General features: G+C 36.1%; 1 protein-coding gene across 5 annotated transcripts in view; it reads left to right on the top strand.

The window, feature by feature from the left end:
- Stpg2 (sperm tail PG-rich repeat containing 2) overlaps positions 1–26,953 on the top strand; it is a 272,154-nt gene that overhangs the window by 38,673 nt on the left and 206,528 nt on the right. For all 5 annotated transcript variants that reach the window (XR_011371903.1, XR_011371904.1, XM_070022306.1 and 2 more), the window contains 4 exons: positions 12,592–12,699; positions 17,506–17,662; positions 18,016–18,167; positions 20,672–20,785. Coding sequence is in view for 3 of the 5 variants with exons in the window: in XM_070022306.1 (XP_069878407.1) it covers positions 12,592–12,699; positions 17,506–17,662; positions 18,016–18,167; positions 20,672–20,785 (531 nt within the window). In the remaining 2 variants the exon portion in view is untranslated. The remainder of the gene's footprint in view (positions 1–12,591; positions 12,700–17,505; positions 17,663–18,015; positions 18,168–20,671; positions 20,786–26,953) is intronic.

Here is a 26,953-nt window from a genome sequence, read left to right as displayed (position 1 = left end):
TTGCATTAATATATACTATATCTCATACCATGTTTGTCTTTTCTGAGTCAGGTCGGGTTTAATGTCCCACCAAATGTGCAATTTTGGAAAATTCTTATCCACTACAGAAAGCTACATATTTAGGTTCGATTACACTTTTAAATCTAAGCAATGTGTTTTTTGATATGAATCAAACTTCCTTCAGCTTTGATAGGCATGTTTAAATTCATATTATTTTACATCTAAAAGGCCAGAGACTGTGAGGCATCAGATTATTGAGTTATATTCAAGTCATGGTGTAATCCAATAGAAAATACTAAATAAAATGGCAGATTTATCAGTTTTGATTTCTTTGTTTACAAATTATAATACAATACTTTGGTATACTGAGGATAGGTAAATATGCTGAGATGGGAACATGTACACAAGATAGTTGCATCTCATAAACACATACAATGTAGACACTTAAATGGTCTAAGTCAGTATAATAAACAGCAGTACTCTTCTGGTTGTATTGTATTATTGTTTACACCCTGTATCACCTAGTGATTGAACAGCAGAAATAGGCTCCATAGACTGGGACAGTTCTTTGGGGAAAGTGGTTCTTTGCTATTGAAAGGAAGTATTGGTGGTAGGGGAGCATTGATTTATATTTATTGTTGTCTGAAATTCTGCAAACACGGATTTTTACTTCAGGTGTTCCTTCTAAATGCATATCTTTCTTGGTGGATGGATGAAGTATCCGTCTTACATAGAAAAGGCATTTATTGGCAAAGCCTGGAATAAGTGTGGCTCTGCAATTGTTTCAGCTTCAATTAAGTCATCAGGGCCTGGCTGGCTTCTTACATGTACATCTGGAAATCCTTTCTCCTAGACTTGTTTTGTTCACAGATAAAACTTAATTCTAACAGTGGCAAGATGTTCTTGTGATAAGCTTAGAGTCTCTTTTTGTTCAAATGTAGAGAGAAGAGAGTGACCTTGACTGTGGCTAATTGAAACAAAAATCAGTATTAAGCCATTCTTGAATTTCTGAAAAACCTTAGACAATGTTCTCAATGTAGTGCTGAATCAGTTTTGTAAATATGTGTCTATCTCAGGTTAATGTTTTCACAGTAGAGAATGCTTATTGCTTATGGAAAAATGAATGTCACAAAGTTCACATTCTCTAAATGCAACACAGTACAAAGTCTGTAGTCATATTCTACATTTAGTTTTGGGACCTTATCAGTTCTAGATGAATTGTAAAGTGCACTGAGTTACAGTAAAGGATGCTATTATGTTGTTGAAAGCACAAAATAAGTAATTTTAGGGAAAGGATTAATGATGTTTTAATTAATTATTTTAATCTATGTTTTATTTGGATTTTTGTACTTGCTACATTGAATCTTTACTGATAATGGATATGTCAGCTTATGGTATTAAAATTACTGCATAAAATAAACAAGGTAATTTTTTGAAATATCTTAGTGACAGAATTTTCTGATCTGAATAAATTTTGAATTATTAGTCAACTTTTTCAGTTCAGTGAGTATATTTAATTTTATAACATCAGTATAGATCAATTAGATAACCTATTTTGATAAATTCATCTCCACATTTGATAGAATCAATTTCAGCTTTGATAGGGCAGCAAACTAACTTTCTCAGGTATCTAATTAAAGTGGGGTCTTTCATTAATCAGGCAAAGATTTGAACTGGACTCACTTGTACATTGATTATTCTGTTCTCCAAATTTCCAGAGAACTGCAGTAGGCTTGCACAAGGAGGACCCAGGACTGCCATTTTACATATTCCAAATGGGCATAGTGATTTTTGGTTTGTAATGATACATGTTCTATTACCTTGAAGAATAGCACTATGTGGACTTGGCATTGACAGGAAAGCCTTTTTTCCCCACCTTCTGTTAAGTCATGGCTATTGCATCTGTATCCTTGATGAAATCCTTTTAAATCAGTGCCTGTGTGACACATTTACAATTATCAGTTACCTTGTACAGTACAATATATCATCTTTAAACCTGAATATTTCACAAGACAGTCTTTAGCAACTGACAGACTTTGGTCCATGGACCAAACCATGGCTCATGTATCTGTGTTTCTTTTTGTTCAGGTGTGTGAACTAGCAGAGTGTTTTTACAGCTATTGTGAAGTTGTAAAATAAGACAAAAGAATATCCTGCAAATTAAACATGTCTACATTATGATCTACAAAGCCTGAGATATTTACATTTTGGCTGTGGACAGAGAAAATTTTTGCCAACTTCAAATCTATGTGGCCCTCCTCCTCCTCCTCCTCCTCCTCCTCCTCCTCCTCCTCCTCCTCCTCCTCCTCCTCCTCCTCCTCCTCCTCCTCCTCCTCCTCCTCCTCCTCCTCCTCCTCCTCCTCCTCCTCCTCCTCCTCCTCCTCCTCCTCCTCCTCCTCCTCCTCCTCCTCCTCCTCCTCCTCCTCCTCCTCCTCCTCCTCCTCCTCCTCCTCCTCCTCCTCCTCCTCCTCCTCCTCCTCCTCCTCCTCCTCCTCCTCCTCCTCCTCCTCCTCCTCCTCCTCCTCCTCCTCCTCCTCCTCCTCCTCCTCCTCCTCCTCCTCCTCCTCCTCCTCCTCCTCCTCCTCCTCCTCCTCCTCCTCCTCCTCCTCCTCCTCCTCCTCCTCCTCCTCCTCCTTGTTGGTTGTGGGGCTTGAACTCTGGGCCTGGGCGCTGGCCCTTAGCTCAATAGGCTAGCGCTCTACCACTTGAGCCACAGTGCCAATAAACCACAGTGAGTGGTTTATTGGAGATAAGAGTCTCATGGACTTTCCTGCCTGGACTGGTTTTGAACTGCGATCCTGAGATCTCAATCTCCTGAGTAGCTAGGATTATAGATGTGAGCCACGAGCTCGAGGCTTGCATTAAACTTCTTGACACATGTTGCAAACCATTGCCCTGACTTGTGAACAATTGTTCCCATTATGATACATGTGTTATGGAGAGGACTGTGTTCTCTGTGATAATAGAATATCTCAGAATGAGAAAATCAGAAACAGTAGACGTTTATTTGGCTTCTGGTTCTGGAGAAGTTAATACACAAAATGTAGAAAGCATAAAAAACTTACTAGCAAGAAAAAAAATCTTGTTTAAAAGCTGGCAAAAGACATGAGTAAGTATTTCTGAAAAGAAGACAGTAAATAGTAAACAGTTACTGTAAATAAAAAAGATGCTTAAGATTACTAATTATTCAGGGACATGGAAATGAAAATCACAATGAAATATACTTCACTCCAGTTACAAATGGTGTTCTCAAAAAGTAAACTCCAAAGAGTAGGTGTTGGTAAGGCTGTAGATAAAAGGTAACCCATGTATTCTATAAGTCATTGTGAAAACAGTGTGGAAGTTCCTCAGAAAGTCTAAAAGAGAATTTCATGTAATCTATACCCAACCGTGGACAAATAAGCAAAGAAAATTATTTGGGGTTATTTATTCACCGGGGAATATTATTTAGCCACAAAAGAAGGAAATGCTGTTATTTACAATAACATGGATAAACCTGGAGAATATTGTGTTAAGTGCAATAAATTAGATGTACACAAACACACACACAAACACAACACAAACACTGTATGCTTTTAGTATTTTAGTATATAAGGAATCTAAAATGTTGCTTAGAAGGATTTAGTGCTGATTACCAGATGTGGCTGGGGATGGGAAGACAGATATTAGTTAGAACCTACGTGTTCTCTGTTAGTTAGAATTTTGGTAAGGGAGTTTGTTCAGCATACTTATCTATGGTTAATAATTTAAATTGTTTTATACTTTCAGGTTACTAAGGGAGTAGATCTTAAATGTTTTTAACACACCTCCCTTTGTGAGGTGATAGATATATTAGGTTGATTGTTGTAGTCAGTTCACAATGTGTGTGTATACTAAAACATCACACTTGTAATACCTTAGATTAATAGAATAATAATAGTAGAATAGTAGAATAACAATAATAGAATAGATTAATAGAATTTTAATTTGTCAATTATACTTTTGTAAAGTGAGAAAAATTTAAGAATAAAAATTTCAAATATACATCTGTTGAAAGTATCATCAGTTATAGATAATGAAGATGTAAGTGATTGATACAGCCATTGGACCCCACTAAAGTAAGAATGTTGTTGGGGGAACACACACTCCATGAATTGGTTGAAATGAATTATAAAGCTAATGACGGTTAAGGACATAATGATTTCACATGACCTTTCTATCTTAGTATCCACACTGGCCTCAACTCTTCCTTTCCATTATGCTTTTTATGCAGAAGTTGTTTTCTCAGGAATTTCTGAAGATAATCAAATGAAAGTACACGTAGCTTGAGTCTGAGATTTGGACTTTTTCCTAGCTTCATATCTTTTTTTATCTTTAGGGAATGAAACCAATGATAAATTATTTAGCGAATACATAAACCATTTCCAAATGCTGCAACAGAGCTTGAGGAAATAATTTCCAGAATTGAATACCACTTTAAAGTGAATTATAAATGCATTCAAATGTTGTTTTCCAAGTTGAAACACCCAACCTACCAGCTTCTACCTATAATTACAACTCATCATCTGTTAGAGTGCTGACAGTCACCTTCACTGAGCCATCTCTCCATAATTTCGGGGCCATTTTTGTTTAATATGAATAGACATACCTGATAGCCATTATGCTCCTGGTGCTATTTACAATGATCTATGACTGTGAATTTCAAATTTCAATAATAGAAACCATTGTGAAAAATCAATGGGAAATATAACATAAATGATAAATTAAGCTACCCATTGTGGAGTTGTATATAGTGACCTTAGTGAAAGATTATGAGTAGCATTATCTTTCACATGAAATAAAACTTATTTCATTACTAATTAAAATGTATGATTGATTTTTATTGAAAATTAAGAAATATAAAAACTACCTAATATGAATGATCTTTTTAAGATACATTTTTATTGTAAAGATACTGTACAAAGGGCCTACAGTTATATGAGTAAGGTAATGAGTGCATTTCCTATCAAGCATTGTTACCTCCTCCTTTGATTTTCCCCTACCATTCTTCCCTCCCGGCCACCCCACCAAGCTGTAAAGTTGGTTTTCAACATAGTGTCTTGTACATCTCATTGTTACAATGGGTCAATCTGTATCCTTTCAGCATTTTGTTATTTCCCTTCCCCTCCCCAAATTAGAAAAATGTATATACAAGATGCAGGACACCGGAATCAAATATGGTGAAAACAGGGGTTATACCATGGGGGAAGATCATACAAAAGAAACAAAAAAAATCACACAGTACATCGTAAGTACATTAAAAACAACAGCAACAAAAATAAAACCTCTTGTGTCCCTATCTCAGGGTTCATTTCATTTAATATTAGCTTATATGGTCATATGTACATAGCTTTCGACCTTTCCTGCTTGTCCTACACATGTACTAGTTATTGCAAATAAGGGAAACAATGGGACCTATGTTTCTTTGTGCCTGGCTTACTTCACTTAATATAAATTGTTTATCCATTTCCTAACAAATGGGGCAGTGTCATTCTTTCTGATAGAGACATAGAATTCCATTATATATATATATATATATATATATATACACACATATATATATACAGCATACATATAGTAATATATATATATATATATATATCACATTTTCTTGATCCATTCATCTACTGAGGGACATCTGGGTTGGTTCCATATCTTAGCTATGATGAATAATGCTGTGATAAACATAGTTGTGCCTGTAGCTTTAGTATGGTCTTGTTTGTGATCATTCGGGTAAATGCCAAAAAGTGGGATTGCTGGGTCAAAGGGGAGCTCTATGTGGAGTCTTTTGAGGAATCTCCATGCTGCTTTCCAAAGTGGTTGAACAAGTTTACACTACCACCAACAATACAGTAGGGTTCCCTTTTGGCCACATCCCCTCCAGCATCTGTTGTTACTAGAGTTCTTGATTATAGCCATTCTAACTGGGGTGAAGTGGAATCTCAGTGTTTCTTTTTTTTTTGTGAAAATACTGTACAGAGGGGTTACAATTACATGGGCAAGATAATGAGTACATTTCTTATCAAGCATTGTAGCCTCCTCCTTTGTTTCCCCTTCCCATTCCTTCCCCACCTCCTCTCCTCCCCGCCTCACCCAATCCTCCCCGCCCCCTCCTCAGTGTTTTGATTTGCATTTCTTTTATGACTAGAGAGGTTGATTACTTCTTCATGTGTCTATTGGCCATTCTTATTTCCTCTTCAGAGAAGTTTCTCTTTAAGTCTTTAGCCCACTTATTTATTACGCAGTTGTTTCTTTGAGGATTTGTTGTTGAGGGATTTAATTTTTTGAGTTCCAGGTATATTTTAGATATGAGGCTCTTGTCTGTTGTATGGCTAGTGAAGATCTTCTCCCAATCTGTGGGCTTTAATATGAATGATCTTAATGTTCACTGATTACTTATTAGAAAGTGTACAGATGTTTGATTTCATGAAAAAGTATTAGTGTAATATAGACATTGCATTTTCTTCAATATCAAATACTTAAAGTTCTGTTAGCTCCCTTTGTGTTGCTATAAAGGCATACTGAGACTAAGTCACTTATAAATAAAACAAGTTTATTTGGGCTCAGAGTTCTAGTGACTGGAAAATGTAAGGTTGAACAACCACATCTGGTAAAGGCCTCATACTGACGGGCTTATGAGAGTAAAGGAATCATATACCTATGAAAGCTAGCCAATTCTAGTGAGAAAGGTATTAATCTATGAATGAGGGCCCTAACTAATGATCAAAATATCTCCAATTGACTGTATTTCTCAAGATTACTGCATTGCGATTTAAGGTTCCAACACATGAGCTTTTTGAGGGATATATGCAAACCACAGTAAATACTTTGTTCCAGTGATCTTACCTTAATTATAAGTAGTCTCAACTTATGAACTCATAATTTCCCCATTGTGTTGGGTCTATGTAATATGTGATCCATAATTTATCAATTTATAACTCTACTCATCCATATTCTACTATAAAATCAGGAAAAAGTTCTTATTCTGGTACTTTCATTATTTGATGACTTGATCTGCCCAGAGGTCTATAAATCTGTCCAGTAGGACATATTTTCTGATTGTCACTAACATGTCTCTCATACACATCTTAGAGGAGTGAAGTATAGGAAATTCTAATTTATCCTGTTCTTGAATTTGTGATTATACAAGGAAGGTAAATATTCTGTCTCATAGCACAAGTATTGTGAAGACAAACAATCTCTTCATAGTATCCATAGTGTTTGATCTGACTCTATTGTCCTATATAATTAATTTCGTGGAAAAATATTAGTATTTGGGTCTGGTCAGTATACAACATTTTAGTGATTACTTCAGATATAGTCAAGCCCAGTCATAGAACTGTCAGTGAGGGGGCTCGAAATATGGCTTAGTGGTAGAGTGCTTGCCTAGCATGCATGAAGCCCTGGGTTCAATTCTTCAGTACCACATAAACAACAACAACAACAACAAATGTGAAAGTTACGCTGTGGCTCAAGTGATAAAGTACTAGCCTAGAGTAAAAGAAGCTCAGGGACAGTGCCCAAGCCCTGAGTTCAAGCCTCAGGACTAGCCAAAAAAAAAAAAAGAACTGTCAGTGACTGTGAAGATCGTGAGTCTCTGCTGTCCACTTACAATTATGAATATTATCATTTCACCATGGTAAGACTATAACTGAGTATAGATACTGTAAATCATACCTTTCAGACTTTGATTTTTTCATAAAATCTCTGGTATATGCAGAAATTTATATGTGGAAGTTTATTTTAAATATAGTTAGACTAAGATATTAAAGACTAGAATATGAAATCTAATAGCCTGGGTTCGATTCCTCAGCACCACATAAGCAGAAAAAGCCAGAAGTGGTGCTGTGGATCAAGTGGTAGAGCACTAGCCTTGAGCTGAAGAGCTGAGGGACAGCGCCCAGGCCCAGAGTTCAGGCCCCATGACTGGCAAAAAAGAAAAGAAAAGAAAAGAAAAACAACAACCATCAGTCAATCAATTGGAGCTGACTAAAAGCTGCCCCCTAGGGATAAAGGTGAATGATTTCCAGTATCCCATTTTGTGTTTAACACTTATTTGCTTGCATTTGAATTCTCTGTCTTTGTGAGTATAATATTAATTAATCTTATGCTGGTTCTTTAACTTCATTTAAGATTTATAACCCTTAACATTATTTCATTTGGATGTGTTTAACTGTCTTCATATTATTAATTAAATGATAACATTTCTTTTTCCTCAAAAAGGGAATTTAGGTTGTAAAGAGAAGGAAGAATATCCTCACATTAACTAACTCTGTGTGGAACTTCATGTTGCATTGCACAGTAATAAATGTTAATGAACTCTGAACATTTACATAGCACTAATTTGCCAAAATGGGCATAATAAATCTTGACTGCTACTAGATAATTCACAGATAGCATATAGCAATTATAGGGAAATCATACATTATCTTTGTGTATGTTTCCTCTTTCAATAAAAACGCTTTTGTAATTCCTGATTGTGGTAGTGAGATTTCCAGGCTGGCCATATTTAATCGCACTTACTTTACCTTAGAATTGGGCAGTGTGGGAAGTGGTGCTGTAGCTCAAGTGGTAGAGCGCTAGCCTTGAGCTGAAGAGCTGAGGGACAGCGCCCAGGCCCAGAGTTCAAGCCCCATGACCAAAAAAAAAAAAAAAATGGGCAGTGTGACGTGGCTTCAGGGTTGCTGTTTTCAATTTTTGACTTAATGGAATCACTAATACCAATGTTGATATGAATTACTTTTCAGCAAAGCATGGAATTCTTTATCAGCTTTACTCAATTTCATGTTTGTCTATTTCATGCTATACATGACAGCTCTACTTTAGACAAATAATATATAACCAGACTTAGTAGCATACACTTAATTGTTGTTTTTACTGATTTACTTGCCTAGACTTACATTAAAGACTATTTCTGTTTTCTGTTTCTGTCATTGAACATATGGTTGGCTAACTAGTATATGATTTATCCTTGATACCAACCACTTCCTGTTACTAATTAAGTTTTTGCATTTGGGTGACATGTAGCTAAAGTGTGGCCTCTGCTATGCAATAACATGTGCAATATAACTGTTAATTAATATAGTTATTTTTCAAATAGTTTGTTCTCTTAAGAGAACATGCTTATTTGATCCAGTTCTGTTTAAATTTAATTAGCTTTTAAACTACATGGAAAAAGTTTTTTTCCAGATATCAAGCACAAAGAATGCATCATGCATCTGAGTGAACCAAAATTAATATTGTAATGATGCAAACAGATGTGACAGACACATGTTCTTTTCAATAGTTCCAAATCATGTATTATTGTTCAATCAGTCATGAGGATAGTCACTTATAGCAAGAACTGAGTCTGAGATGTGCATTTAAAATACATTTCATTTGAAATGAAAACTTTTATTACAAAAATGATAACAGAATCATATAAATATTATATAATATTAGCCCTTTTTCTTTCTCCATGTAATTTTCCTAGAAACCCCATTTAGTTTCATGGTTTCAGGGGGTCCCTACCCCTTCCAAATTCAACCATCACTTTCAAAGTGTGTCTCAGCCCTGACTTCTGAGCACCAGGTCTCTGTGCTTTATTGTGTATATGATAGCACAACTTTGTTTGTTTGTTTGTTTGTTTTTTTGGGTCCGGTCATGGGGCCTGGGCGCTGTCCCTCAGCTCTTCAACTCAAGACTAGCGCTCTAACACTTGAGCCACAGCGCCACTTCCGGCTTTTTTCTTTTTGCTTATGTGGTGCTGAGGAATCGAACCCAGGGCGTCATGCATGCAAAGCAAGCACTCTACCATTGAGCCACCTTCCCAGCCCCATGATAGCACAACTTTGACGTTTTGTAGGGGCTACAAAGTTCACATTTCAAAATTGAAGTACTCCATCCAGCCATGCTCTGGCTTCTAATTTCTCTGACATTTGTTTACAAGGACTGATTAGTACAGCCTCCATGGATGGAAAAGCAAAATTGGCAGTTGGGATTGGGCTACTGACCAATACTACCTGGTCTAGTCACTTAAAAGCTAGCTATGTTGCTTTGGGAAATAATTCAACTTTTTCATGTCGTAGTTTTCTTACTCACGAACTGAAATTTCCGCCTGGCAAATAGGTGCTTAGTAAATTTTGGCTGATAGTTTTAGTTACCTGTTGCTGCTTAGCCAATGACCCCAAAATGTAGTGCATTAGAACAACAATTCGTTATTTTTCATGATTGTACTAATAGTGGTAGACAGGGCTCAGGTACTAAAGCAAAATGACAATTCCTGAAGTTCATTGAAGAAGAATAGAAATAACAACAGCCTTAAAGTAAAGGATTTTCTTCATGGTGAAAGCCTGAAAGGGAAGCTGGCATGTGCAGGAATACCTCAGAACCACAGAGCTCCAAATGGACTCTTGCCAAGGTTCCTTGCATTCTGTTGTCCATATAGGCATAGTGTTACAAAACTAGCACCGACAGTAGAACCCTTATTGGGTCTCCCAAAGACCATTTACAAATGATCAGTTTCTCTGTTATTCATTAACAATGATCACAAACCACTCCAAAACTCACTGGGCCTGTAATTACAAGCAAGATTGTTAATCCTTCAACCAGTGATTATTACCCTTTGTGTGCTTTAGCAAAATCATTCATGATGATTTCAAGCCTACTGAAATGAGCTGTCACAACATAATGATTCTCTGAGTCCACTGGGTTCATATAGTTTTCTAATGATATGGGAACACTGAAGGTTGATCTCTTGGCTGTATTCACTTGGGGTTTGAGTAAATATCTAAGATATTTACATGTCTCCATATTTATATGTTTTCATGACTGTATCTAATTTCCCTTTACAATCCAACTAGGATTTCAGAACTTGGAGAATGGAAATGTGAACCTTATGCTTAAAAATGCCTAAACTCAGAAGTCCTTTGTAATTCCCACTGAAGTCCTTTGTAATTCCCACTGTAATGTGTTTGAACTTTGAAGTGGCCTGGTGTTCTGGTATAACGAAAACACGGTCCCTTCAGCTATGACTTCTTTCAGGGATTTAGCACCTGATGCAATCACCTGTCAGTAGAGCCACCAGTTTGGAATCCAGCTCTTAACATATGAACTTGTGGTATCCAAAGCATAGAAGTGAACATGTCCCCATGATCTGATTTCCTCCAAGAAGAATGTTTTAGTTGTATCAGTACACATTAGTACATATAATAGTACCTTGTGCAGCCTACAGGTTGATTTGGGTGACTAAGTCTTTAACAAATGAGTTTTGGGGAGACATATAAGACCTAAACTATACCAGATAGCTATAACAATTAAAAGCAAAGGTGAGATATGGGAAATGTCATTTCAATTTGCATAACTGATGGATCTAAAATATCATACCTCTATCAAGAGTAAGTGGATGAAGGTGGGCACTGGTGACTCATGCCTGTAATCCTAGCTATTCAGGAGGCTGAGATCTGAGGAGTGCAGTTCAAAGCCAGTCCGGGCAGGAAAGGACTTGAGCTGTGGCTCTAGAGGTAGAGCACTAGTCTTGAGCTGAAGAGCTGAGGAACAGCACCCAGGCCCAGACTTTAAGCCCCATTACCGACCAAAAAAAAAAAAAAGTAAGTGGATCTCTTGAAAAATAGTTAAATATAGAACTGTTATATAACCTGGCCATTCTAATCCTAGATAGAACATTTCCTTAGGGACTTGGTATGTGCTGGCAACTGTACCAGGAAAGCCAGCACACATGGCCTTTGCATATGCTTCCAAAGAAGGAATGCTATTCCATCCTTCCTTACAGGTTAAGCTCCTTCTTGTGTTTAGATTTCAGCATCAGTGTTTTTCTTTCCCTGTCTTCTACTATTATTTTCTGTTTAGCACTTTGTATCCTTCAAGTTTGTGATTAGCTAATCTGATTAGTTATTTGTCTTTTCACCTGCAAAACTTTTCATAAGGGCAGAGTTCTATCAAATACCCATTGAATAACCTAACATGTCTGACACATTAGGTAATTCTAAATGTGGTTGTAAAAAATTAATATGGACTGGCATCAGTGGCTTATGCCTGTGAAATGTAACCTAGCTAGGCCTAGTGTCTTACATTTAGGATTTGTAGTTAATAAAAATATTTTCTGAGACTTAATTTTTTGGAAAACATCAGGCAGTTAGTTGATTAATGGAAATTTGAAAGGACAGTATGTTTATTTTTTGTGGTTTCTGGGAATATATACCTGCATTCCTGGCCAGCCAGTCCATTTTTTTTTTTTTAAAGAGAAAAGCTAGATGTATACTTTTAAATAGAAGAACTACAAAATTTGTTTCTTCATCATGTGAAGAATTGGGTAATTTATTTCTGAGCTCACCGATAGAGGGCAGCAGAGTTTCAAGTAGTATGTTTTCAGGTTCAAGAGATGTTTGCTAAGGAAAATAAAATTTTCTTTTAAGTTTACTCTGGCTTGTCTTTTAATGAAGTGCTTTCATAATATCATATAGGACTTTTCTGAAAACCCTGTATATTTGGTTCAGATGTTTAGCCATCTCTTCCCTTAGGTGCTATAGATCGTTTCCTAATGAGAACATGTACTTCTTTCTCTCTGTAATTTAGGAAATACCAGGGCCTGGAAAATATGAAATTAAAAGTCAATTTCAGAAGACTGAAAGTACAACACTGAATGTAAATGATGCATCCCCTGCTTTTCTTTCTCAATCACAGGTAATGGTCTATAGCTATTTTCATATAGAGAATCTAATAGGCATAATATGAGGCCAGCCACAAAGTAAATGATGTTTAAGAGGATTGTAAAAGGAAAATTAGAAATGGAGGTGGAAATTAGAATTGAGATGGCCTGGGAAAAACATACTGCCAAAAATGGGGGTAAAATGAAATAAGGTTAGAATATTAGCAATAACATACAGGTGAATATTTGCATTTGAACTATCTATTAAACATTTTCATTTAAGCAAATTGGAATATGTGAAAGTTTAGTTCACATGAGAGGGAGTGTCAAATACAGAAAAATTTAAATTTCACTCTGCCCTGTGCAGAGGGTTAAGTTAAGGGACACACATATCTTTTAGAGAAGTTCTCAAGGTTGCCTATGGAGGTTGCAATAGGTCAGATCTACAGCTGTCACTGGGACCTTCATCAGGGATGCTGGAGTTCATGGAGATTATGAAAGTATCTCCATGGAGTATATTAAGGGGACTTAAAGGTGTTTAAATATTTCTAAAGCAAGACAATTTTAAGTACTGGCCAATGTTTATAATGCTGCAATCTCCAGATAGTTGTGATATTTATCTACCAGTGTTAAATACATCTCTGGTTATTTTATTTAACTTGGGAAAGTTATTAACCTTCAGGTGACTACAGATGACTACTTCGGTTTCATTATACCTAAGAGGCCTCCTTGGAGACAAGTTCTGCACTTATACTTTGTAGATATAATTAAGATTACTTTTTAATGGGCTAGATGCTGACATGAGGGACTAGGAAGAACCAGAAATGAATACTAGGTTTCTGCTTAGCGCAACTTAATGGTACTTAAAGCAGTGCACAAGATGGATGTGTAGGGGCTAGGATGTGTGTGTGTGTGTGCACACGCATGTGCCCCTTGAGAATTTTAAATACAGTTTCACAACTATTTTATGCTATTTCTGCTCATCTGATATATAGCCCTAATTTTATATCACATAACACCAATTAATATTGAAAAAATGAGAAAACAAGAAGGGGTAAGAAATGGCAATATAGTGGTGAATATGATTATAGTACATTTTATGCATGTGTGGCAATAGCATAATAAAACTCCATTGTATAATTAATATACCTTAATAAAAATTTGAGAGAAAAGATGATGTTGGTTTTGTTTAAAGCTTTGATGAAGTGAGGAAGTAATGGTTCTGAAGTCAAAGACATGGAGGACTTAAAACAAGCATAGGCACTGATCAGAGTATTAGTGTTCAGTTGCATATGAACATATATATTAATAATTGTGATAGAAAAAGGAATAATACAATTAATGAGATAAACTTAGGACACAGAATTTCTGGTTTATTGAAATAGAGACAATTTAGTCATTGATTTCAGTAGTTGTCTGTTTTGTTTTTGGTGTTAATCTAAATGTATTGACTTGCTTTATATCTTGAACTATTTAAAAAGTTCAAAACATAATATTTTGTACATGACAATGCTTGTCAGCATTAGATACACATTAGAATTATCTGGGTGAATTTCTTAACTTCTTTGTGCACCCAGATTCCAATTTTCCCTGCTGCTTTTTCTTCTCAGAGATTGGTTCAATTGGTCTGGGATCAAGCCCTAGGTATCAGTAAATGGTTTAACTCCTCAAATAATTTAGGTGGGGTTCAGAATGATCATCTTCAACATCATCCTTGGCATCTCAATAAGATGGTATCTAGGCAAAAATTTAGGGAGTTGTTTTTACTGCTTCTAGTAATAAATTGGGTAATGTTAATATTTACCTATTGTACAAAGTACAGAAGAGTATACTGCCTTTTATGTGTAAAAGAATGGAAAATAGGAAACATACACATAACTGTCTTTAAGAAAATACAGCTAGGATAATGTTGTTACCTGAGAAGGTCGTGAAGAGGTTAGGAATGGGAAAACACTCCTGTGCTGGCCTTGAAATGTCAGTTGTTTGTAGAAGTTTTGCAGTTGGTTGAAATCACGTTGATATTATGTTAGAAGTGTGAAATTAGCTACTGCTCTGAAATCGCAAAATATTACACATGGATAGGATGCACAGCAATGCATAGGGTGGAAGGGAAATGGGAACAGTAATACTTCTTTGATAATACTTTTAACAATATATATTTGCCTTTTGGAAGCATGCCCATCTTTTATACATTAAAAATTGAAAACAAATTAGAGTAGAAAGAGCTAGAAACCCTCTAAAACTGAATGCGACTGGGCAATTGTATTGCAAATGAATATCTTTAACCAAATAATATCTTTAACAAAGAACGGAATAATCCAGACATTTACAGTATTTGACTACCATAGTCTTGGATAGAATTAAGAAGTGGGTCGAAAATGTAGGAACTATAAACAAATTCTGAATTACTTTTAGTAATTAGTTGGTTTATTGGAATGGTATGAGTAACACAATTATGAAAATACTTTAGATGTGTTACTATCTTAAGCACAAAATTGTTATTGAGTACTAGGATTTTCAGTGAGGAAGATGGTACATATCAGTACAGATTGGAGCTATAAGAAAGAGTCCTGGGATATGACTCCGAATTGAAGAATTCATTGTTAGCCTGTATGTGTGTGTGTGTGTGTGTGTGTGTGTGTGTGTGTGTGCGCGCGCGCGCATATGTAAATGTACGCATGTTTGTGTAAATGTGTATGTTATGTGAATCTGCATGTGTGCTTATGTGGAGTTTTCTTTTGCTAAAGGAGTCATGAAGCAAAGGAGCATTTCTAGTACCTAGATCATGGTAGTAATTTTGTTGCCTCTTAGACTTCCATTGAGACATGACAAGTTTCAGTATAGGTAGCATATGAACTGTAATATCTTCTTCTATGAGAGAGTTGATCCTAAAAAAAAAAGAGACAAAAAATGACCATCTTGCTAAGGGACATAGAAAGCAATGTGAGCCCTCTCCTCTCACATCACTGGCCTAAAGTTTGGTAATAAAGTATAAACCATTAGGATTGGGTGGGGGGGGGGCGAGGGGAGCGAAGGGGAAACAAAGGAGGAGGCTACAATGCTTGATAAGAAATGTACTCATTATCTTGCCCATGTAATTGTAACCCCTCTGTACAGTATTTTCACAATAAAAAAATAAAGTATAAACCATTAAAACTGGCATTCATGAACCCACAAGGACATGAAATTGGCAGTTAAATAAGTAGATAGAAAGACAATGAAATAAATAATTGAAAGGGAAGAGTGAGCTCTTGCTTATAGTAGAATGTTGAGCATTTAATGACAAGGATGCAGGGATTGTGGGATTAGATCAAGGTTAAATACCGAGGGCCAGAAGCTACCATGTATCTGCAAATGTGGTACCCTGAGAAAGTTAAACATTGTCTATTAGTGTTCTCCCAGGAGTTCGTAATCAAGATGTAAATATAAGGAACTATCAGATAAACCTCAAATAGGAAGATTCTATTATCTACAAAGAAGATATATGATTCCTCCAAACTGTAGAAGTCAGCAAACAAAGAAAGCCTGTAGAAATATTCCTGCATAAAAAGAGGCTAAGCAGACATGATGACTAAAAGCAATATATAAACTTATACTTGATCACAGACTGTAGAGGCATTATGAGAGTTATCAGTGTGGATATGAATTGGAGAAAGTATTGTACCACTGATATAGTTACAGAATTTGAAAACTATATTGTGGGTATATAAGAAAAAATTCCTGTTCCTTTTTTTTTTTAAAAAAAAATACAAGTGGAAGTACGTAGAGGTATAGAACCATTACATTTGTTACCTTCCATGAAATACACATATATATCTATATATGTGCATACATATACACACATATATTTGCATACACACACATTGGTGTGAGTAGAGAAAGAGAAGCAATCAGAAAGGACAAATAAAAAGTTAATGGTAACATTAATAACAAGTGAATTGGGGTAAAGATTGACAGGTGTTTTCAGTGCTATACATCTTTTCTGTAAATTTAAAATTATTTTCAAATATGAAGTTCAAAAGTAAAATTATACAATATTATATTTCATAGTTCATAGTTGTACATATAAAACACGTTTATATTTAATGTTAATATATTTGTAAGTTAAACTTGACTTATAAACTACTTGAATATAAGATTTTAGTTTTGCCGGGCACCAGTGGCTCATGCCTGTAATCCTAGCTACTCAGGAGGCTGAGATCTGAGGATCGCGGTTCAAAGCCAGTCCAGGCAGGAAAGTCTGTGAGACTCTTATCTCCAATAAACCACTAGAAAACTGGAAGTGGCGCTGTGGCTCAAGCAGTAGAGTGCTTACCTTGAGCTGAAGAGCGCAGGGACAGCGCCCAAGCCCAGAGTCCAAACCCCAGGACTGACAAAAAAAAAAAAAATTAGTTTTCTTAAGGCATTTAATGAAGTTATTGAGTTAATTGAATATGTATGTTGAGGATCATTGCTAATTCAATATAACTTCATTAAAGAAATTATAATCATGTAGTTCTTTCTTTTAACTTGCAGACGTGTGTGTGTGTGTGTGTGTGTGTGTGTGTGTGTGTGTGTGCGTTTGTGTATGTGTGCACTGGTCCTGGGGCTTGATCTCAGAGCCTTGGCACTGTCCCTGTGCTTTTCTGCTCAAGGATGACAGTTTATCACTTAAGCCACAGGTTCAGTACCAGCCTTAATTGGAGATAAAATCTTTCAGATTTCCTTCCTGGGCTGGTTTGGAACCACGATCCTCATCTCTCAGTCTTCTGAGCCACAAGTGCCCCACAGCTCCCAGAATAACATTTAGACTCTTACTATGTACTGTCGTTCTCACTACACATTTTCTTGTTCTTCTGTAGAGATTTATACCTACCAAATCAGTCACTCCAGCTCCTGGTGCATATAATGCAATCCGAACTCCTGTTAAGTGCTTAAAGAAAGCACCAGTGAAAAATACCCCATTTGGTCAAGGTGCTGCTCGATTCAAACAGATCTGCAAGAAAGAGGAATTACCAGGTATACAATTCATATACACATTTCTAGTGTTTGTTTTATGTACCTTAACTTTCTTAACAAGCTGTATATACCAGAAATAATGTTGTGTATGTGTGTGTGTGTGTGTGTGTGTGTGTGTGTGTGTGTATGTGTGTGTGTGTGCTGGTAATGGGACTTGAACTCTAGACTTGAGTCTGTCTCTGAGCTCTTTTGCTGAAGGCTCATGCTCTACCCCTTGGCCACAGCCCCATGTGGGGCTTGCTAAATATATGAGTGCTTTTTAAAAAAAAAAAAAGCAACAAATTACTTAGTTCAAAAAAAAAAGGAATTAAAATCAAGTTTATTCTAATATATAATATTCTTTACAATTTTAGGTCCAGGATTTTATAATATCCTACACAACAGTATAATTGACAATATTAAAAATATCTGCTCAAGGAAAAATAGTAAATGTGCATTTGGTTCTTCTACTCCTCGAAGTTTTTTTCAGATCTCGAAAGAATCTCCTGGACCTTCACACTACCAGGTAATATGCCAATAACAACAAAATATTCTTTCTACACAATACCAGCTTCATAGGGTTCTTTTAAAATTACATCTGCAAACAGAAGTAGTAGACAAAGATGTGTTATTGTTGTGACTATATTTAATAACTTAGGAAAAGCAGGAGAAAAATCGAGCATATTAAATAGAGAAATAGCACGAATGATAAAAGGTACAAATTGAAGTTCTAGAGATGAAAAATATAACACTTGGAAAAAATGTGCACATGCCCACATTTGTTCACACAGGGTAAGCAGAATGGTAAAGGCCTGCAGATTTAACCCAACAAATGAAGATATTTGGAGACAAATGAAGGTTAAGGAGAATGAACCACACAGCTAGGTTTAAAATGGCAAGTTTTCTAATATGGAAGCATTCTGTATGACAGGAGGCAAATAATAAAGCCCACAGCTGAGTGATAGTTTCAGAATTCAGTTCAGTGGTTTAGTACAGTTTTCAGATGCATATGATTTTTCAGATGTGACCAATGGTAGCAACAATAAAGACAAAAGAAAGAATATTTTATTTACATGCCAGTAAATAAAATGCTTAACAAGTTAAAGGAAATTGCTATATAATAATGATTCATGGGCTATCTTCTGTTTTATTGCACATATCATACTCCTACAAGCTGGTTGAGAAAGGAGTCTCATATTTTCCTGGTTGCCCTTGAGTGTCCCCAATCTCAACCTCCCAGGTATTCAGGATTACAGACATGAACCACTGGTACACAACTATGAATTATTTCGAAAAGATTCATTTCTTTCTTTTTTGTTTTTGTCGCATGTGGGGCTTTAACTCGGGGCCTGAGCACTGTCCTTCAGCGCTCAGCTCAAGGCGAGCGCTCTACCACTTGAGCCACAGTGCCACTTCCGATTTTCTGAGTGTTTAATTGGAGATAAGAGTCTCACAGACTTTCCTGCCTGGGCTGGCTTTGAACCATGACCCTCAGATCTCAGCCTCCTGAGTAGCTAGGATCACAGGCATGAGCCATCAGCACCCGGCCTGAAAGATTCATTTTTCATGTTTCCCACTGTTCTTTTAATTTGTTTCTATTTTGTTGAGTACATTAATCACAGTTATTTTAAAGTACTTATTTGCTAGCCCTAATATCTGTGTCATCTATCGCTCTTAATTTTCCTTATTTATATTTATGTACTTACGTATTTATTGGTACTGTAGACTTGAATTCAGGACCTTTTGCTTGTTGGCAAAGTGTTCTACAATTGAGCTGTATTTCCAGTTTTTGCTTTTAGTTTTGTTTTTTAGATAGAGTCTTGTACTTTTTCCTGGGCCAGTCTCAGATAGTGATCCTTTCACTTCTGTTTTTTGAGTAGTGGGATTACAAGTGTGTGTCACCACACCTGGATTGGTTTTGACAAGAGTCTTGCTAACTTTGCCTTGGATGGCCTTGAATCAATGACTTCCTGTTGGTGCCTGATACCTGTTCACTTGATATTTAATCATATACATACTGTGTCTTTTGAAATGCCTTATAGTTTTAATAAGATGACATATATTGTGTCTAAAATGTTTGTAGAGTTTCTAAATAGTGTTTTTTTTTAAACTGGAAAAATTTTATTTTTTTCTTTCTTTCTTTCTTTTTTTTTTTTGGTTGGTTGTGGGGCTTGAACTCTGGGCCTGCGTGCTATCCTTGTGCTCTTCAGCTCAAGGCTAGCACTCTACCACTTGAGCCACAGTGCCACTTCTGGTTTTCTAGTGGTTTATTAGAGATAAGAGTCTCATGGACTTTCCTGCCTGGGCTGGCTTTGAACCGCGATCCTCAGATCTCAGCCTCCTGAGTAGCTAGGATTACTGGTGTAAGCCACCAGTGCCTGGCTTATATTTTTCTTTTTGAAACAGATCAAGTCCTGTACTATGCTGACCACATTTTCTATATTTATCTGCCTATCTATCTGTCCATCCATCTATCTATTGTCTATCTCTATCTATCTATCTATCTATCTATCTATCTATCTATCTATCTATCTATCTATCTATCTATCTATCTATCTATCTATCTAATTTTGTGGTGCTGATGCTCAAACCAAAGGCATCAACATGCTAGGAAGACATTCTACCTCTAGCCCTCTGTGCTGTTTACATTTTTGACAGTTTTTAGCTTACTTCTGGTTGTCACACTTCCTTAAAGGACTTATTTATAACCCTACATGCATTTATGAAATAGTTTTTTGCTTTGTTTTGTTGTTGGTTGTGGGGCTTGAATTCAGGGCCTGGGTGCTGCCCCTGAGTCTCTTTGTGCTCAAGGCTTTTGCTCTACCACTTGAACCATAGCACCACTTTTGGTTTTTGTTCAGTGGTTATTTGGAGGTAATAGTCTCACAGGGACTTTTCTGCCCAGTCTGGCTTTGAACCGTGATCCTCAGATCTCAGCCTCCTAAGTTGCTAAGATTACAGGTGTGAGCTACTGGTGCCCAGTCAAAAATAAAGTTTTTAACCCTTCTTTTAAACCCTTCCTTTCAACAGAAAGCTTGGAATTCATCGGTCTCTACAACTGCAGAAGAATTACCTAACTTGAAAAACAACTATGCTATTTTCTTGTCAAGAACAAAAAAAAAAAAGTATACTGTGGTACATCCGGTAAGAAGACTTCACCAAACCAATTCATAATCTAGATAACCTGAAGGAGACTGTGTAGTAAAAATATTATATTAGGATCTGAGAGAGGTACTTGAGTAGCCTGTGTACTGTCTTTAGTTAACCTGATACTTCCATATTTTAAAAATTGAACAAAATTCTTAAACCTAAGCAAAAGTCCATGATTGCCCAAGAAGAGGGATTACGTGGAACTTCCCATTTTGTCAGAAAGTATTCATTCTTGGGACACACATGAAAGCTGAACTTAATGTATTGAATCGGGAATAGAAGGTTTAACTTTAGGTTCAATGCAATTTACTCCTAGTATAATTTTTTTCTTTTTAATATGTATCTGTTTTGAAACTCAATATTCTTCAGTGATGTGTTTCAGTGCTGTAAAGCTGTATTTTAACCTATATTGACACCTGTTTTTAAGCTAAAATACCATTTTATGATTAGCTCCTATTGAGTACATTGAAAATGTAAAGCAGATTGAATTTCAAAATTAATTGCTGGTGCCAAGATGTGTACCTTGACAGAAAAAGAGACCCTATCTGAAAGATAACCAGTGAAAACAGGGTTGGAGGTATAGCTCAGCAGTAGGGCACCTTCCTAGCAAGAATGAAGACTTGAGTTCAGACCCTAGTACCACAAAATAAACAAAAAACATTAGCTTAAAATTATCTAGGCATGTGCTTGACATGTAATATATTTTCAGTAATTTTAAGTAAGTTTGCCTTCCAATAGGTCATGTCTTTATCTTAGGATATTTTAGGGCTGGATTTTATTTCTTCAGTACTTCATTGCTATACATACATCGTAATTCATTTTAGATGAAATATATTAAAAGTACTGTTTTTCCAGTATACATATTTTTAGATCAGAGTAGATTAAGAAGTACTATGGGGTGAGAAAGAACAGTAGAAGTTTCTGAAGGCACCTGGTAGAAGTGTGTATATATACCTTGTCTGTAGTTGGAAATGAGAATGCAGGTCTGTTCTAAAGAGAAAGAGTTGTTCCAATTGCTTTGTCCTAATTTTTATTTTTAATCTTCTAACTTAGTTTCTTTTTGGATCTAAACGCTTTTATTCTAGTGTTATCCTTTTTACAATTCTGATAATTAAAAGTATTAGGTGAGACTCTGGCTCCCCAAGGGGGAAAAATTTAGTCGTAGAAACATTTGTGGTTTAATCCTTTTGCAAATCATAGATCCTTGGAAGAGTTGGGTGTATAATATGTATTTAGTGAAAACAATTTTTACTCTCAAATTAAGATTTGAGTAAATCCTCAAATATATGAAATAATGTAGTAGTTTTATAATTTACCCTTCAAATAAGAGTATTAGGAAGTTTGCCTCCTCGATATTATATACATGGATATGCATGACATCCTAAAGAGTATGCACTTTAATTTTCCAAATATTTTCACACTAAAAACAGCTGGATCCACAGAAAGAAGTTACATGTACATCTCTTTTTATTTTAGAAGGTCCCTGAGAAATATTTTTCTTTTTAAAAATTTTTAGCATCAGCATTAGTTGAATATAAAAAGATAAAAGTATTGCAAATAGGATAAATGGAGGATGGATGCAAACCAGGTATGTTTATTAGGCAGTCTAGAAACAGAATGCAAAGGAATACTAGGAGTAGTTGATATGAAAAATAGTTTTCCCAGGCTGAGTAAACACATGAGTCATTAATTTGCGGAGCTCAACAAAATGATAAGTCAAGATGTTGAATGGTAGTATGTGCCAAAGTTCTCATTTTATAGTACAGAATTTATGATGTAAAATCTTGGTCTAGGATTTTTTTGTGTGGGGTAACAATGACTAGAAATTTAGGAGGCTGAGATCTTAAGATCTTGGTTGAACCAGTGTGGGCAAGAAAGTCTGCGAGACTCTAATTGCCAATAAACTTTTTGAAAAACCCACAAAACAAACAAAAAAAAACCCCAAAAAACCAAAAACCAAAAACCAAAACCAGCCTGAGTTGAGCTGTAGCTCACCTGGTAGAAGGTTACTTAGCCTTGACAATTAAAGCTAAGGTACAGTGCCCAGGCCCTGAGTTCAAGCCCTAGGATTGGCGCATTTGTGTGCATTGTGTGCATGTGCAAGCATACACACACACACACACACACACACACATATCCCCCAAATAAAAAACAAAACAAAAAGACAAAACAAAAAAGATTCCCTTGAGCTATTAGTATTAACCCTTGTATTAAACATGTAGTGGTGAATATGAAGAACAAACAATCCCCCCTCCCAACAAAAACCCCCACGGACACAATTCCTGTTGAAGGAATTACTGTCAGAATGGAACCAAAGAGAAGTTGGAGCAGGTCAGTTCTGTTTAGTTTAGACTCCAACCTGAGGCCACTCTCTCACAGGATAAGATTGTCAAAGGATGGATAAATAACACAGTTAGCTCATTTCTGAGACAAGAGATATGTGTCATAGGGCTTTGTACAAAGAGTGAAAAAAGTTTGTTAATTCTGAATGCTTACTTTTAAATATTGTTGAACCAGAGGTTGGCCAAGGGTGCCAACTTCTTATTTGATTAGCTCTTGTTAAACAGTAAGCAAAGTCAAAACAAAGTCAAAACTCACAACAGAATGTTGTATGTACTCAGAAGCTAATGAGTTATTTTTGAGGGAAAGGAATATGAGGGAAAGTGGATCTTAGAGAACTGAAAAGGCAGAGGGAGCACTGAGCAGTTATGGAAATGGTAACACAAGAATGCTGTCACTTCTAGCTGAGGAACAACTAAAACGGGCTAGAAATGAAACTTTAAAACTTGGAAAGCTTAGAGTGACCTGTGGAGCTTTGAAGAGGGGTCAGGGGTACATTGGTTATAGCATTTTAGGAGTACAAAATAAAGATCCTTTGGGTTTGTGGCATAGATCATCAGGGCCCTGAGGATAGGACAAATATGTTAGAAATAGATTTCAGCTGCACTGTGCTATAAGAATCAACATTGCTCTAAAAATTGTTCTACTACCCTCCCCCTTTCTTTCCTTTTACTTTCCCAATAGAATATTTGGTTGTATTACTTGCGCCATATCCCAAGCCTCATGTCATTGGAATATTCGTAGAAATGATTAGATTCTGGCAGAGTTTTCATTTGCTCTGTGGGTTGGTTACTTGGTGGTTGGTATCTCATTATGCACCTAACCATTGGCGTAGCACACACCTAATATTATGATGCATTTCATACCATAGGCACAATAATATAAGGTAAAGATGTTAAAGAATTGCTTTCTGACACTCTGATGAGAGAACTGGCCAAAATGTACTTGTAGACATCCTGTACTTCCACTATGTTTTAAAGTCTGTCAAGCTTTTATTTTTCCTAACTTTATTAGTTCATAAAATGGTTTTCATAAGCAAACGATAAGACTAAGCACTATTGGGTGGGTGCTACATGTGTCATGGTGGGAAGGAGGAGTGAAGGCAACTGCCCGGCAGGATGCACATTTGTGATCCAGATTCACACAGCTGCTTCCTGACTGGCTGCTGGTGGCACTCAGTACATTTATAGGTATTGTAAAGACAATGGAAGTTTCTGGTTCTAGATTACTGTTCTAAATTGTGTTCCTTCTTTCTTTTCTTTCTTTCTTCCTTCCTTCGTTCCTTCCTTCGTTCTTTCGTTCGTTCCTTCCTTCATTCCTTCCTTCGTTCTTTCGTTCGTTCATTCGTTTGTTCCTTCCTTCCTCCCTTTCTTCCTTCCTTCTTTCCTTTCTTTCTTTCTTTCTTCCTTTCTCATACACCTCAGCAGCAAATTATAGGTTTATGGAGAAATGAATTTATATTACTCTTAGGTTGACAAAAAAATTTTTGTACTTTAGTGTACTTTTGAGAAATCTTGTTCCAGTTTTATAAATGCTATAGTAACTTAAAATGAACACCATAAAATGATTTGTGTTCTAAATAATATCGGAGAGTTGTCACTTATGGAGTCCATCCAAATTCTGTATCTTGTGTTAATCAGTCATTATGTAGTCAAGCCTGTGGGAGTTAAGAGGAGGAAAGTCTGTTCAAGCGATTTGAAAATCTTTAGTCAAGACCTTTTAACTTCACCATTTAAGGTCCTTGATACCAGTGCAACTATATATGTCACCTCTCCATATGGCATAAGATGGTTATTAATACCATTAAGCCTTCTTTATAAAAAAATCACAACTAATGAAACATGGCATTTCGAAATGTTCAAGTGTCTAATTACCTTAATTTAAGATGAATGTATTCATGAGGAGTCAGTTTATTTCAGTATATTTAAGTATTTGGGAATTTATATCTTTTCAAAATGTTCTCTAATTGTTAAGAAAGTTTCAGTGCTGCATTCATGTGAGGAAATCTGATATCACTGCTGAGGCTAACAGTCATCCTTTAGCCAATCTGGAATATTAAATTGTGAGCTTCTGCTCATCATTGAATAAAAGTACATGCTGATGGCTCTTCCACTCAGATGTTTTTAGAAATAAATATTCCACTGTATCATGAAAAATTTTACTCAAGAATATTTAAAATTTTAATTTTTTACTAACACTATGTTAGTCACAGGTTCATATAATTAAAATAAGATTGGTAGAAAAAAATAAAGTGATACAGGTAGAGAATTCAGAGGAAAGCACAAAGGCAAAGATATGAAGTTTTATAAAAGAGAAATACTGAGAGAATGTATTGATGTTAAAAAGTTTGATAGGATATATAATTGCATAAGAAAAATAAAGCAGAAACATATTGAGAAAATTGCGATGGTTTGAGAATATTCTAAGTATGGGATAGAACTGTTGCTTCTGGGCTGAAGAAGCAGATGGAAAGGACCAAGTCAATTCTTGCACCAGCCTTGAGTGTGTTCTGTGGCATCCCTGGCGTGTGTCCCTCTCCCTCCTCCTCCCCCCCTATGGCAGTACCCAACAAAGACACTTTACATATATTTTTTTGTAGTGAGAATATTTAAGATATACTCTCTTATTAATACACTTTTTTAGTATGTAGAAAAGTAGAACTGTTTGTAGATTCTGAGGTTTAGAGCTGAATGATAGTAATTTAAAGCTACTATATTTCACCCCTTTAGATAGCTACCATACATTTGCATCTTTTCACACACATTTAAATTTGTATAAAACACTGCAAATAAATGATTCCCATGTCTAATGAGACACAGCAATCATTTTTTACAAGGAATGTTTGTACAAATGTTCTCCCACATGAGGAGATATGTTCTCAGAAATCATTTTCTTAATTTCTGGGCATAGTCTGAGACCATCTAAATATTTTGTTACTTCCGTATTAAATTGCAGTTTAAAAATTTACCTAAATGCCAGATTACACTGCTTTATGTATTATAACACAATACCTGACACTGGGTAATTTATAAAGAACAGACACTTAAGCTTGATATGGTGGCACACAGCTATATCCCAGGGCTTGGGAGGAGAATCACAAGTTCAAGGCCAGCCTGGACTACACAGTGAGTTACAAGCCTGTTTGACTCTTATAGTGAGGCCTTGTCTCCAAAAACCAAATAAGTAAACTTTTTGTTGAACTTCTACTTTTGTTTGAATACGTTTTTCCATATTGAATATGGTTTTCTTTGTTTAGCTGTCAATGTTCTCATGTCGCTGACTGTATTTCTTTAAGACGTCCTTTCAAATTCTTTGTCATGCCATATTTTGACACTGGACCAAGCCTGGATACTGAGCCCACAAGGACTTCTTGGAGCTCAGAATTGCCGGGCAGGCTTTCCTGTAGGGGAGGCCAGGTACATTAGGCTATGGTTGGTTGCATCATTCAGCTATATGTGGCAGTTACATGCTCAGTTCTCTTTCCTTCTTAGTTTTCTTTTTTAAAATTTAATTTCTTATAGTTTTTTTAATCATCAAGGTGATGTGCATAGGGGTTACAGTTACATAAGGAAGGTGATGAGTACATTTCTTGTCAAACTTGTTATTCCTTCCCTCATTTTTTCTCCTACTTTCCCTTCTCCCTCAGTCTTCCTCCCACCCCACAGTTGTACAGATCACTTCCAATATATTGTCTAGTCCGTATTGACGTTGCATTGGTTCCCCTCCTTGTCTTTTGTCTCACCATTCTGTTGTTCCCCTTCCCTTCCCTAATTCAGATAAAGATATATACAATACCAGGGTACCAAAATCAAATACAGTGAA

The sequence above is a fragment of the Dipodomys merriami genome, unplaced genomic scaffold (assembly GCF_024711535.1).
Source record: "Dipodomys merriami isolate MVZ:Mamm:240054 unplaced genomic scaffold, mDipMer1.0.p SCAF_15, whole genome shotgun sequence".
NCBI classification, from domain to species: domain Eukaryota; kingdom Metazoa; phylum Chordata; class Mammalia; order Rodentia; family Heteromyidae; genus Dipodomys; species Dipodomys merriami.
The sequence above is the reverse complement of the archived record's forward strand: the minus strand, read 5'-3'. Positions and strand labels throughout refer to the sequence as shown.